This window comes from Malus domestica, chromosome 13 (assembly GCF_042453785.1).
Source record: "Malus domestica chromosome 13, GDT2T_hap1".
NCBI lineage: Eukaryota > Viridiplantae > Streptophyta > Magnoliopsida > Rosales > Rosaceae > Malus > Malus domestica.
In genome coordinates, this window is record NC_091673.1 from 7,456,672 (window position 1) to 7,471,693 (window position 15,022).

Here is a 15,022-nt window from a genome sequence, read left to right on the forward strand (position 1 = left end):
ACCCTCGTATCATTCGCATACTTAAAAATGTTAGTAAACATAAGTGTGATCGGTCAAATTGTCATGTAATTTGAGTGAAAATATAATTAATTTTTATGAGCGGAATATATACTATTAATAAAACTAAGATATATTATAAAATACCATTACATGGATTACCAACATAGATTTAAGGAGGAGCTTGGTAGTTGATACCTTGATTAATAATATCCGCTAGTACCAAAAGTGGGTGGTTTTATTCTTTGACAACATTGATTAAGGAGGAGTTTAATCCAAAGTATCAATTATCAAAAGTCAGAGTTGGTCTTGGAGTTGGATGGAAAGGGTAATTGGGAATCCAAACCTCCCTCGCTAAGTCGATAAAATAATATGAAGAGAAAACATGAAAATAAGAATGAAATTTTTTTCAATGCATCTGAAACACGGAATAATAGTCATAAACTCTTTTTTTTCAAATGTATCTATCTATATGATAATAACATAACGTATGAGCTCAGTGTTCTTATCACACTAATCAATCTCTCAACGAGAAGGCATCCCTTTCTTTCCTTGTAGTGTGAAAGGTTTGATCACTAAGCAAAGCCTTTGCCTCTCTCTCTCTCTCTCTCTCTCTTCCCTGTTTTTCTTATTAACCCCACCATCAAATGTCCCCAACCTGCAACAGATTCACCAACAAAAACTAAAAAACAAACTAACTCCTACGGAAAAACAAAAGTCACTCTTTTCATCTTATCCCCCACCCTCTTTCCTCCCTCTATTCCCTTCTCTTTCTGTTCTTCCATCCCAAAATTCAAGTGAGAAGAGAAAGAACATATGTGGCAAGCTCATGCCTGCAAGTCTTCTTATGGAGAATCCATCAAAGCTCTTGAAGCTGATATCCAACATGCCAATACCTTGTGAGTCTCTTTTTTCTCTAATTTTTTTTTTTTTGTTGGTGATCAATCAAAACTGTGGAATAATCCATATGCATTTTCCTCTTCTGGGTAGTTTGTTGGGTAGTTAATCCAACTGAATTGTGGTTGTTGGGTAGTGCTTATCATTTGAGAGAGAAGGTAAAGTTGGATTTTTTTTTCCCTAAACATTTAAGTTCGATACTGTTTCCTTAAGGCTTTTTATGTGAGAAATTTTCCAGCTTTATATACATTACTGCTTTTATGTTGCCAATTTAATTGCTTCTCTGGAAAAAAAAGAAAAATCCCACAGGCTGTTCTTATTTTTCTACCCAAATGAAGCTCAAATATTTTTTGATTTTTTTTTTCCATTTGTTTTTGGGATGGATTTTGTTGCAGGGCAGCTGCTCTTCCCAGAGATTATGGTGGGAACTGTATCCAAATGAGATTGTCTTACAGCCCCTTTGCACCTTTCTTCCTGTATCTCATTGAATGGATGGATTGTAGTTGCACTGATGTACTTCCCAATTATTTAGGCCTTCTCCACATCCTTGTACACAAGGTGGGCTGCTCTTCCGTTTCATGCTTTATTCGTTTTACTTCCCAGTTGCCTGCTGCAGAAAGACAATCTTTTGTTTCCTAAAGACCGAAATTAAGCTTTACGATATTGTACAGGTATATGTCGATGGGATGCCTTCATTGTCCTCCAAAGAACAGAAGGTCACTTTAAGGGAATTTTACGGTATGTTATTCTCTTGTTAGCTTCTTATTGAAAACATACCGGTTCTTGGAAGAATTGTTTTTGACATAGCGGTGAATTCTGCTGGAAATCAATGCAGCTGTAATATACCCTTATCTTAGGCAACTTGAAGGCGAATTTAACGAACTGGAAGATAATAATAATAAGAGAAGTCGATGCACAGATGTTTTGGGCAGAAAGAGGATGGAAGACCAAAGGAAGCTTTCGGATAAAGATCTTGAGAGAGAAGATGAATGTGGGATATGCATGGAAAACTGTACAAAGATGGTGTTGCCTGACTGTGGGCATTCCATGTGCCTCACCTGCTTCCATGATTGGTATGATCAATTTCCATCTTCACTTGTTTGCTTATTAGCGAACTGAAAATCATTTTGCTTACCGGTGAGGTAACCTGTGGAAAATATTTATTCTGTAATGTGCCTGATTTGCAGGAATGCAAGATCGAAATCCTGCCCTTTTTGCCGCGGCAGCCTAAAGAGTGTTAGCTCCAGAGATTTGTGGGTTCTCACTAGCATCGGTGATGTTATTGATGCAGTAACCCTTGCGCAGGAGAACCTAAGACGTTTCTATCTTTATATTGAAAATCTACCTGTAATTGTGCCGGCAACGCATATTGTGGTATACGATTACATGCTCTGACTCACAACATGAAGAATGAAGTTGCAAAGTACACAAATTACTCATTACCCCAATGTATATATAGCCTAATATAGGGAAGTTCAATGTAAACTACCATGCCGGGTTGACGAGCTGTCTCATGGTAGCTGTATATAGTCAACTAAAGTACCGAATGCCTGTTTTCAGACGATAAGCTGGTAGCTTTGGAGATTCTTGAGTTGCATATGAGACTATGGGAGCATCCTGCCCATCTCCAATGACTAAGGCACCTGCAAGTCTCTGGCGGAAGCCCTGGATATATGTATATATAACAGGTAAGCCTGGCATTCAACTCAGCTTTTTGGAACCTGAGTGTTGGAATGGAAGTAATCATGGTTTCTGCTCAATTACTTGATGATCTCTTATAAATTAATGAAGTTTACAGTATTTATATACCACTTGATAACAGAATGTAAGTGCTTATGCTACTGCAATAGAATTATTTCGTTAAGAATGTCATGTCACGATGGAACTTCGTTTTAATGAAACTCATTATATATATATATACGAGTTTTAAATCTTCGGTGCATTGGAGATGCTCTCAGTAGAGTCATAGTAAGATTAACCTCGAGGGAGTTGGTTTAATGGCCAGGATTTTGTTTAAAAAAGCAACAATCCTGAGCTTGATTGTGCTCCAATCCAGCTCTACAAGTCGCCATCAGTAGATTTTCCCCGCTGAGCATCGGTCAATGTAGGACGAGAGATTGGCTGTGCCGTGAAGATAGCAGAATGCTCGAAGAGGGGGTGATTGGGGATACCTTTGTGCCTACCTTGTGATGATGAAAACACACATATCATCCCCTCAACAGGAAGCAAACTACTATGCCTTTATGCTAAATCCTGCTGTTTAACATCACTGGATGGCTTTAAGGGACCTGGTTGAGTAACTTCTGTTACAGCTAAACCAAGGTTGTTTTATGTAGTTATTGGCATGCAATATTTTTAGGGTGGTGTTGTCCACACCCTCATTTTTTACTTCTCATGCACCTCACAATTTTCGGCCGTCGGATCAAATGAATTGAAGAAAATCAATGGACAAAAATTAACAAATAAATGTATAAGGGAGATAAAAAGAGATGTGTGAATAGCACTATGCTATTTCCATCTGTGTTATGTCTCACATAATTTAAAAGGGAAAAATATCAGTAATAAAATTGCGCTAAGCCACAAAATGTTACTAATGTAAATACACAAGCAAAGTTTGTATTAGTGAATTGGTAATAATACGTAACGGTGAGACAATCATACTATAAATCACTCTTAAATTCCCAAGCAGTAGGCCTGGCATTTTGGACCCAACCCGTTAACCCAACCCGACCTAACCCGTTAATATTTGTATTTGAGTGGATGCTTAACGGGTCGGGTCACTTACGGGTGAACCCGTTAAATAACGGGTCACTTTGGGTCAACCCGTTAGACCTGTTAGGACCCGTTAACACCCGTTAGTTGATGATATTTTAGTAATTTTAGTAAAGTCTTAATAACAAAAAATAAACTTTATGCAAAAAAAATAAAATAATAATAATTGTTAACGGGTGATCCGTTAGCTTAACGGATTGGGTTCGGGTGACCCGTTAGCTTAACGGGTTGGGTTCGGATGACCAATTAACTTAACGGGTCAGGTTGAACCTGAACCTGAACCAAACCCAATAAACCCGACCGGTTTACAGGTCTACATAGTAAAGGAATATTTGCCCGGCTGCCAAATTGTCTCATCATCATTCAGATTGGGCCTCCGAATCAATACAACGATACTTCTCAACCCATCAACCCAACTAAAATTGCTTGGGTCCAAAAACAACTGCTAAGATAATAAGATTTATAAACAATGCTAACAAAGGCATAAAGTTAACTAGTTAAGTGGTGGCAAACATATGAGAAAAACTTGGATAGGTCAGCCGAAAGATAGATAGTCAAACACTTTTACAAGGGAGTGAGCCCTTCTCTATACAAAAAAACATACCGTAATATTCTTGTGAGAATGGCCTTGACTAGACCTTACTGAAGTTTTTCTCCGGACCTATTCTTAGAATGGTTGTTCATGGTATTCAACATCACTGCAACAGTTAAAAGGGGGAGTGAAAACAAAAACAATATAAGTAAAAACAAAAGAAAGAATACAGAGGTAAAGAAGAGGGGAAGCATCGTAGGAGAGCATAAGGGTCTTTTAACTTTTAAATTAACAAATAAAAAGGCAGTCCACTGATGAGAAGTTGCATGGAGTTCATCTCCCTAGTTCCTTAGACACCAATCATGCTCACCCTCTCTTTTAGTAAATTATTGTAGAATTTCTAAGTGGGCATTTCCTTTTAGAGCCATTGAGTTTTTATTTCTTCAAAGTCCTTTTCTACCCCACTCTCCTAAAAGTATGCCTTTAAAGGCTTATAATTCCCTAAAGTTTTTTAGAGTTGTAGGTGAAAAATATAGAAGGTTAATGGCTCACCCACTAATTAATGAGGTTCAAACATGTATTTAGGCTCACACCACATGTCAATTATTTGCATTTTTGTATGACACAAAGTGGAGGAGGAACTTACATATAATGAGAATATCATTATCATTACGGTGATCTTTAAGTCAATAACGACTGTCATGTAATAAAGTTAAAATACATGATAGTATATGATTAGTCTGAGAAATTGACTCTACATATCACTAACAATGTGCATGATATTTTAAAGTCAATCACCCACTTAGGGGCGAATCCACCTTTGAGACAAGGTGGGTCAAATGACTCCTCCAAGTTCAAAAATCCTCCATGAAAGAGTTTGGTGTTGCCCCTTGAAAATTTGAGATGCCCTTGAAATATGTCCTCCAACTGCTTGACGAATTGCCTTTATGAGCATTGGGCAGGGTAGCTGTTAGCCTCATACCAATGTATGCTTTTCTATGGTCCCTTTCGATAGACGCACTTGGTATATGTTAGCATTTGTCGCCATGCTCGCTTAAAAGCTATTGACATCAATCAATATGCTCGCTCGAAAGTTGTTGGTATTTGTTGACATGCATGCAATATGACTCGAAAAATGACCCTAGGCCTATCACGACTCAATGAAATGCCAATTTGGTAACTATTTTGTCCAAAATATTTTGCGTGCTACTTGCGCTATTCTTACTGACCCTCCCAATAATATTTCTTAGATTTGCCACTGCAGTGTCATGTAATAAAGTTAAAATGCATGATATTGTATAATTAGTTTGAGAGACTGTTGTAGTGTCATTCTGTTGTATGGTATGACAACGCATGATTAACTTAAGATATTGTCATAGTGATAAATATATCGTGGTCGTATGTATGTGCATATATATATATGCAAGTGTCTCTTTCACAAAGTGCGCAAGGAAATCTTGTTCTTGCTGGGTTGCTGGTTGGTCAAGAAACTTAATTAAGTGATCATTGGCACAAATTAAACCATATTTTATATTAAATGGAGTTTCAGAAAAGATGCCACTTTATTTTGCACCAATATGGAGCAAATGGCACTATACTGGCTTCAATATTTTTCTGCTTAGGGGCATCGTGGCCTCAATTCACGATAATGATTAGCCCGTCTTAATCTTAAATATTTCAAAAAATCTGCAAACTCTGCCATTACCTTTTTTAAGCATGAATCCTCTTATGTCACTGAGTGCATGTCATCTATCTAGTGGCCTTGTTAGATATTGGAGTGATTAGAAAGTAGATTAAGGACTAATTCTTTTGTTAAAGTTAGATGTTCCTTCGAGATTAATTAGCATCATGAACGTTCCTTAATTGTGATGTTAAACTTAATGTGGGTTAGAATCTCTCTAATTTCATGTTTAAAACATAACAAAAAACCAAGAGTGAAAACCACGCACTAATGAAATGGAGACAAAACACACTGCTTGTGTAAGCTGATTGCTAATGTCAATGTAAACAACACAAGGATGTTTTGTCCTTCTCTTATTGCATCATGAGTTATTTAATACTAGTGAAAGAAGAGATTTTTCAAGATGACTGAAACAGGGAGCGTTACGCTACGTTATACAATTGGAGAAAAGTTTTTTTTTTGTTTTTTTGTTTTTTTTGTTTTTTTCAAATGCCCCTCTAATTGTATAATGAGATGTGGTGTATTGCTCCGTGTTCCAATCACAATGAAAATCTCTGTATAGTAAAGGGTTACAGGACATTCTTACATGTAACTAGGGATACATGTTCAAGTTTCTATTCATTTGTTACATGATCAAGTCACGTGACAAGTGAAATAGTAACTTAGGTAATATATGATATGAATATAGAGATATATTTTTTACTACACTCAAGTTTTTTCTCAAAAGCCGATGCTAATTAACCAAGACTGATTTTTTTGGGTGTATTTTTGTTCATCACCCTCAAATGATAGTAATGCTCACCTGAATGAATTTAAATTTTGAGGTTTATGTCTGTCCACTACACAGATCTTAATATTTAAACTATCTAACGGTGATAAACAGAGTATTAAGTATTACCAACACTTGAAGGTGGTGATAAAAAATATATCCGATTTTTGGATCTCACAATCTGCCCATTCATGCATTTTCCTAAAATATTAAGTGAAACCTTACCCTAAGTACTTAAAGGTACTTTAATTATATGAATTATTTGCTGAGCAATGACATTAAACAATTAAATTAACAAAAGGAGTTATCCAAATGCTTCCACTTTCATCGAAAGGATTTGGATAATGTGTAACCAGACGGGTGTCAAGAACATGCATGCTTTACAAACACTGGTTGGAAGAATTAAAAGGTCAAATACTGTGAGTTTGGTACCAAATGGATTTCAGTTGTCTTCAAGTTCAGATGGTCTTGGCTTTTTGTCCAACCACTACAAAATATCCTTCAAACAACTTTTCATCTTTGTCTCTCAAATGCATTCCACGTGCCCTCAAACCCTTGTTTTCTTTATCCAACATGCATCAACTTCAAATATTTTTTACCAAAAAATTAAAAACATGAACTCCAATTTGTTCGATCACCTTCCTCTCAAGTGTACAAGGATAAATAATATATTTTTTGCACAACAAAAAGGGAGGCTTTGCCTTTTCTTGTCTTGCCTTTCGGCTTTGAGTCTTGACACAAAATGCAATATTGTAAAGGATCTTAGGTGACTAGTAAAAAGGAGTCCTTGCACATAAAATAATCTAGTTAAATTATTTTTGACGTGTGACTATAATACTTTGTGATTTTCATTGATTTTAATTCAATTAGAGTTTCTCTGAACTAAAACTTCACAAGTATTGATCATTGAGCTTGTAATAATGTGAAACAATTATCATTTGGCTTACTCCGTTATAATTTCCTTCCATTTTTGCCCATTTAAATCTTTTATTTTGGATGGAAGTTCTAACAGAGTTAACGAAAATGACCATTGCTCTACATTATAACAAGTTCAGGGACCAATACTCACATATTTTAGTTTAGGGACCAAAGCTCCAGTTATGCCAAAATTCAGGACCATTACTCCAATTCTCTAAACCAAATATAGTAGAATTATACTTTGATGTGTAGTTACAATACTTGGTTACTATAAATTATTGAAATATTTATGGGATAAATAAAATTAATAAAGAATTAAGATTTGTTTATTTAAATCTCACTCGTGCATTTGACGTTGCATTGAACTATAATGTGATATTGTAGAAGTTACCCATGCTTTGTGTCCCTTTGAAATTGATGCATTAAGCTACCTATGTGTCCTTTACAAGATGCCCTTGTTCATTCAAGCATTTTTTCACAAAGCATACACCACCATGCCCACCTTCAGATTCTACTTCTTTTATCTGGTAAACCTAAGATTCTACCCCCAATTTTTTGAAGTTACCATACTTTTCTCACTTTCCCATATTCTTTTTGGATACCAATGGTGAAACTTGTTTATGTTTCAGCTATATACAGAATCATAACTGACAATAGATGGTTGATGAACCAAATTTTCGTGCCTAGTGCCCTCCGATTTTATTTTGATTCAAACTTTGTCACACGTTCTATTGGGAAACACTAAGCAGAAATTAGACAATATATAAACTACTATTGAGTACTTCCTTGATATTCCTCAATTTTTATTGTTAATTAAATGCATGTAACTGATTTTATTTAGTATGAGACATTTAAATATAATACATACCATATAAACCACGACCTAGTGGTCCTTAACTTCCTTTAATACACGCTTTTTTGTTTTTTTTTTGTTTTTAGAAAAGGGGAACAATTGCTACCAAGCCACGGTTATCCACAATTTCCGGTGGTCAGGAAGACTCATGCTTTTTTAATATACGCTAATGTCCTCCAATTGTTTTGATTATTATTATTATTATTATTATTATTTGCAACTCATTCTATTTGCTCATTTTTCTCTCTCTATATATTTTAAGAAGAGAGAAGAACATGTGATCACCTACAAGAGTGGGTCGTCAAAAACACAAATAGATTTTCTTCTAATGAGGAAAGGGGATCGTATAACTTGTAAGGATTGCAAAGTTATACTAGGAGAGAGCGTGGCTAATCAACATCGCTTGTTGGTGATGGATGTACATATCAAAAGAGTAAGACAAAAGAACAAGACTTGGAAGTGCCCAAGGACTAGATGGTGGAATCTAAAAGAAGAAAAACAAGCCATTTTCAAAGAGAAGGTAATCACCCAATGTGTGTGGGATAGAGAGGGGGAAGCTAGCCAAATGTGGGATTCCATGGCTAGTTGTATCCGAAAAGTAGCAAAAGAGGTATTAGGAGAGTCCAAGGGCTTTGCCCCACACCAAAAGGAATCTTGGTGGTGGAATGAGGAGGTACAAACGAAGGTGAAGGCTAAGAAGGAATGTTGTAAAGCCTTATACAAGGAGAGGACCGATGAAAATGGTGAAAGGTATAGAAAAGCGAAGCAAGAGGCGAAGAAAGCTGTCAGAGAAGCTAAGTTAGCGGCTTACGACGATATGTATAAACGACTAGATACCAAAGAAGGAGAGTTGGATATCTATAAACTATCTAGAGCAAGGGAAAATAAGACAAGGGACCTAAACCAAGTGAGGTGCATCAAGGATGAGGATGGAAAGGTTCTTGCTACAGAGAACGCGGTTAAAGACAGATGGAGAGGTTATTTTCATAATCTTTTCAATGAAGGACATGAAATGAGTGATTCTTTAGGGGAGTTGAGTAACTCAGAAGAGTGTAGAAACTACTCTTTTTATCGTCGAATCCGGAAGGAAGAAGTGGTTGTAGCTTTGAAGAAGATGAAGCATAAAAAAGCAATAGGCCCAGACGATATACCAATCGAAGTGTGGAAACTTTTGGGAGAGACAGGTATAACATGGCTCACTGACCTTTTCAATAGGATTTTGAAAACGAAGAAGATGCCAAATGAGTGGCGAACGAGCACTTTGGTGCCTATCTACAAGAATAAGGGCGACGTACAAAATTGCATGAACTACAGGGGTATTAAGCTAATGAGTCATACAATGAAGCTCTGGGAGAGAGTCATTGAGCATAGATTGAGGCAAGAGACACGGGTTTCGGACAACCAATTCGGGTTCATGCCAGGGCGCTCAACCATGGAGGCAATCTATCTCTTACGAAGATTGATGGAAAGATATAGAGATGGGAAAAAGGATTTACACATGGTCTTTATAGATTTGGAAAAAGCGTATGATAGGGTCCCAAGAGACATTCTTTGGAGGATTTTAGAGAAGAAAGGAGTACGAGTAGCATATATCCAAGCTATAAAGGATATGTATGAAGGAGCAAAGACTGCCGTAAGAACTCATGAAGGACAAACCGAAAGCTTTCCCATAACTGTAGGATTACATCAAGGCTCATCCTTAAGTCCTTACCTTTTTGCGTTGGTAATGGATGAGTTAACATGACATATTCAAGATGATATTCCTTGGTGTATGCTTTTCGCAGACGATATAGTGTTGATAGATGAAACTCAGGAAGGGGTAAATGCAAAGCTTAACCTTTGGAGAGAAGTGTTGGAATCTAAAGGTCTTCGCCTAAGCCGATCAAAGACAGAATATATGGAGTGCAAGTTCAGTGCAAATGGAGGCCAAAACGAGTTAGGGGTGAGGATCGGAGATCAAGAAATACCAAAGAGCGACCGTTTTCATTACCTAGGATCTATCTTGCAAAAGAACGGAGAATTAGATGAAGATCTCAACCATAGAATACAAGCTGGATGGATGAAGTGGAAGAGTGCATCCGGCGTGTTGTGTGACCGCCGTATGCCACTGAAGCTCAAGGGAAAATTTTATAGGACGGCAATAAGGCCGGCGATGCTGTATGGCACAGAATGTTGGGCGGTGAAACATCAACACGTACACAAAATGGGTGTAGCGGAGATGAGGATGCTTCGTTGGATGTGTGGGCACACGAGAAAGGATAAGATTAGGAATGAGGATATCCGGGGTAAAGTAGGAGTAGCCGAAATTGAAGGAAAGATGAGAGAAAATCGGTTACGGTGGTTTGGACATATGCAAAGAAGGCCTACTGACGCTCCGATTAGAAGATGCGACTATGGGACAGAGGTTCAGGGCCGAAGGGGTAGAGGAAGACCTAGGAAAACTTTGGAAGAGACTCTAAGAAAAGACTTAGAGTACTTGGATCTAACGAAGGACATGACACAGGATCGAGCACAATGGCGTTCTAAGATTCATATAGCCGATCCCACTCAGTGACTTGGATTTTCCAAGTCTCCAACCGAGAAGTTTTCCTCACTCGGGAAATTAAGGGAACACTACCCCAACCTACATGCTCCACTCAGAAAGCTTCAACATACAAGCTTCAACAAAAGAAAATTCAAAGAACTTAGCGAAGAAGGCTTTGGTGTATTTAACACAATACGTTGAAATGAAGGAAAGCTTATTTATTGATATCCCCGATAAGCTACAAATATGTACATATACATGAGTCAAAATAAACACACAAGAGGGAGCCTTCACAAAGGTTGCTTAAGAGAAGTCTCAGCAGTCGGTAGAGCCCCAGAAAGAGAAGGCACCGGAGGGGGATCATTTGGAGCCTCAGTACTGGACAGAACCCTAGAAGGAGGAGGCATCAGAGGTTGATCATTTGGAGCTTCATTACGCGGTACAGCCCCAGAAGACGAAGGCAATAAATGCCTTTGGAACAAACCCACAAATCTCTGATGATCAAGTAAAACCTGACCATCAGTTTCCTTCATCTGGTCAAGCTTCATCTTCATGTTTGTAGCATAGTCATGTGCGAGCCGGTGCAACTGTTTATTCTCATGCTTGAGCCCTCTAATCTCCTGTTTGAGACTCATCACTTCAGCCGCCAATGATTCAACTTGGCGGGTTCGAGCAAATAGGCGTTGGGCCATATTAGACACAGAACCTGCACACTGAACACTGAGAGCCAGCGAATCCTTAACAGCTAACTCATCAGACCGTTTGGAAAGTAGTCTGTTATCTTTGGGAGTGAGAAGGTTCCTGGCCACCACCGCAGCGGTCATATCATTCTTCATCACGGAATCCCCAACGGTAAGAGGACCAGTAGGGGAGACGAAGGATGGGCGCCATATGTTGTCTGGAGAAAGCGGGGCTGCCTCTTCAACAAGGTTCAAGTCAAAACGACGGTCGGAGGGGCCAGACATTTTCAAAGGTGTTGAAGAGAGAAGAGGTCGGACAAATCAAGATCTTAGAAGTGCAAGAATGAAGCTTCTACTGGTGGAGATTCAAGTGTGCTTTAGAACTTAATGCCAGCCCCTATAAAAATCTGCACTCGACGGAGCTTCAGAAATCGAAGAGGCGTCTGCTCAGAAATCGAAGAGGCGTTTGCTTTCTCAAAAGCTGAGCTGCTTAGAGATCACGAGGGTTGATCTCAGAAATCGAAGAGGCTTTTGCTTTCTCAAAAGTTGGGCTGCTCAAAGACCACGAAGGCCGATCTCAGAAATCGAAGAGGCGCTCGCTTTCTCAAAAGCTGGGCTCCCCAGAGACCACGAGGGCCGATCTCAGAAATCGAAGAGGCACCTACTTTTCCAGCCTTGTCAGCACCTGTCACACGCACACTCAGCTTTGCGGAAATTATGGGCATTCTGTCGAAGACTTCTGGGGAAGTAGAAAACACATGAATCTTACTGTTCAATCACCCACTTCCCACACGCAACAATAGCTCATGGGTACCACAGATAACTTTGCCAAAGTTCTCTGCCAAAGTTGAGCACGTGAAGCTTGCAGCTCCCACTACATCGCTCTGACCAAGAAGGGTAAAAGAATAGCAAAGAAACAGCACTAACAAAGTTTAGACCCATAAATTTTGAAGGTCTAGCTACCATATTATTACCCACAAGGGTAAAGGAACAGTACCACTGCTGGATAATTGGAAAGTCCCTGTGTGTCAACCTCTGTGCTTCGTGGCAAGGTAGACTAGCAAACATGCTCAATCTTTACTCACATTCGAGAAAACACTCCCAATAAGATTGCTTGCTCCAAAATCGAAGAGGCACCGTCCTCCAAATCTCGAGAGCCAGACTTCCAACATGACTACTTTATTAAAAATCGAAGAGAGGGTAAAAGAACAGTACCATTGCTGGATAATTGGAAAGTCCCTGTGTGTCAACCTCTGTGCTTCGTGGCAAGGTAGACTAGCAAACATGCCCAACCTTTACTCACATTCGAGAAAACACTCCCAACAAGATTGCTTGCTCCAAAATCGAAGAGGCACCGCCTTCCGAATCTCGAGAGCCAGACTCCCAACATGATTACTTTCTAAAAAATCGAAGAGACACTGCTCCCCGAATCTTCGAGAGCCAGACCCCCAACATGATTGCTTTCTCAAAAATCGATGAGGCATCGTTCTCCGAATCAATCGAAGAGGCGCTCGCTTTCTCAAAAGCTGGGCTGCTCAGAGACCACGAGGGCCGATCTTAGAAATCGAAGAGGCACCTACTTTTCTAGCCTTGTCAGCACCTGTCACACGCACACTCAGCTTTGCAGAAATTATGGGCATTCTGTCGAAGATTTCTGGTGAAGTAGACAGCACATGAATCTTACTGTTCAATTACCCACTTCCCACACGCAACAATAGCTCATGGGTACCACAGATAACTTTGCCAAAGTTCTCTGCCAAAGTTGAGCACGTGAAGCTTGCAGCTCCCACTACATCGCTCTGACCAAGAAAGGTTAAAGAATAGCAAAGAAACAGCACTAACAAAGTTTAGACACATAAATTTTGAAGGTCTAGCTACCATATTATTACCCACAAGGGTAAAGGAACAGTACCACTGCTGGATAATTGGAAAGTCCCTGTGTGTCAACCTCTGTGCTTCGTGGCAAGGTAGACTAGCAAACATGCCCAACCTTTACTCACATTCGAGAAAACACTCCCAACAAGATTGCTTGCTCCAAAATCGAAGAGGCACCGTCCTCCGAATCTCGAGAGCCAGACTCCCAACATGACTACTTTCTCAAAATCGAAGAGAGGGTAAAGGAACAGTACCATTGCTGGATAATTGGAAAGTCCCTGTGTGTCAACCTTTGTGCTTCGTGGCAAGGTAGACTAGCAAACATGCCCAACCTTTACTCAAATTCGAGACAACACTCCCAACAAGATTGCTTGCTCCAAAATCGAAGAGGCACCGCCCTCCGAATCTCGAGAGCCAGACTTCCAACATGATTACTTCCTCAAAAATCTAAGAGACACTGCTATCCGAATCTCGAGAGCCAGACCCCTAGCATGATTGCTTTCTCAAAAATCGAACAGGCATTGTTCTCCGAATCTCGAGAGCCAGATACCACAGACCACTTTTTCAAAGTGCTCTGACAGAGTTAAAAATGTGAAACTGACAGCTCCCACTACCATGCTATGACCAAGCAGGGTAAAGGAATAGCATTACTACTTGTTGTTAGGGAGACGCCTATATATGTCGACCTCCATCCCCAACGGACAGGCAGACCTGCAAAAATGCTCAACCCTTCATCATATCTGAGAGGGCACTCCCAACAAAGCCTTTCGAAATATTCAGCTTTCTTTCCCCCCGATAATACCTCTGCAAACAAGCTATACTAGAGCAAGAATATCTCATATCATCAGGGTTAAAAGCAAGAGTATCCCATATCATGCTTTTTCCCTGTCTTTTCCTTTGGCCTTGTTTTTACCTGCAAGACAAGGAGAAAGAGAGCAATCAGTCAGCACTTGGAATCAAGTTTCCAGCCAGGAACTAACTGCCTGGAACCTCTTACCTGATTACTTACCTGGCATTGCTCTCGAGTACTCATCTTCAACATCTTATGTTTCCAGGGAAGATTCCGCATCTGCTTGAGGAACAGATAGGGCAAGTGCGAAGGATACAAGGAAGCATGTGGAGACAAGCGTAACAGCACACGTGCCGATACATCCATTACTCTGTCAAAAGCAAAAGTATCCCATATCAGCAGGGTGAAACGTACTCTAGATTTGATGGACTTGTTTTGACCCTCAAATTCTTCAGTCGGCCTTATACTCTGGAGGAAACCAGAAAACCCTCCAGCTCAGTTCAAGAATAAGCCTGTGGAAAGTTACTTCTTCAAAAGCAAAAGTATCTCATATCATCTCTTCTCATTTTTCTTCTCTTTATCCTTCATGCTGTTGCAAGATGGGGAGAAGGTGAACAATCAGTCGGAGCTCTGATTGCTTACCTTGTCTGTCACCTCTTTCAGCAGACCCCCTAGCTCGGCGACTTGGGGGACTCCTACTACATGGTTTGTATCGCGCTTGACCAAGCCTGAAA

General features: G+C 39.5%; 1 protein-coding gene across 2 annotated transcripts; it reads left to right on the top strand.

Moving 5' to 3' along the window:
* The first annotated feature begins 283 nt into the window (after positions 1-283).
* LOC114820672 (E3 ubiquitin-protein ligase AIRP2-like) lies at positions 284-2,825 on the top strand. 2 transcript variants are annotated; one of them, XM_070810663.1, is made up of 5 exons: positions 284-896; positions 1,290-1,452; positions 1,566-1,632; positions 1,730-1,967; positions 2,082-2,825. In XM_070810663.1, the coding sequence occupies exons 1-5, from the start codon at positions 814-816 to the stop codon at positions 2,287-2,289; spliced, it is 759 nt and encodes a 252-aa protein (XP_070666764.1). In that variant the 5' UTR covers positions 284-813; the 3' UTR covers positions 2,290-2,825. The 2 variants fall into 2 exon arrangements, with proteins under 2 accessions (XP_070666764.1, XP_070666765.1); XM_070810664.1 differs by having other exon boundaries at positions 483-896; positions 1,295-1,452.
* The last annotated feature ends 12,197 nt before the right edge of the window (positions 2,826-15,022 follow it).

What these genes read in the sequence shown, in the direction of transcription:
- LOC114820672 (XM_070810663.1), top strand. Translation starts at nt 814, where the DNA reads ATGTGGCAAGCTCATGCCTGCAAGTCTTCTTATGGAGAATCCATCAAA. An exon ending in ATCCAACATGCCAATACCTT is followed by an intron (nt 897 to 1,289) that starts GTGAGTCTCTTT and finishes ATTTTGTTGCAG; the next exon opens with GGCAGCTGCTCTTCCCAGAG. An exon ending in CACTTTAAGGGAATTTTACG is followed by an intron (nt 1,633 to 1,729) that starts GTATGTTATTCT and finishes AAATCAATGCAG; the next exon opens with CTGTAATATACCCTTATCTT.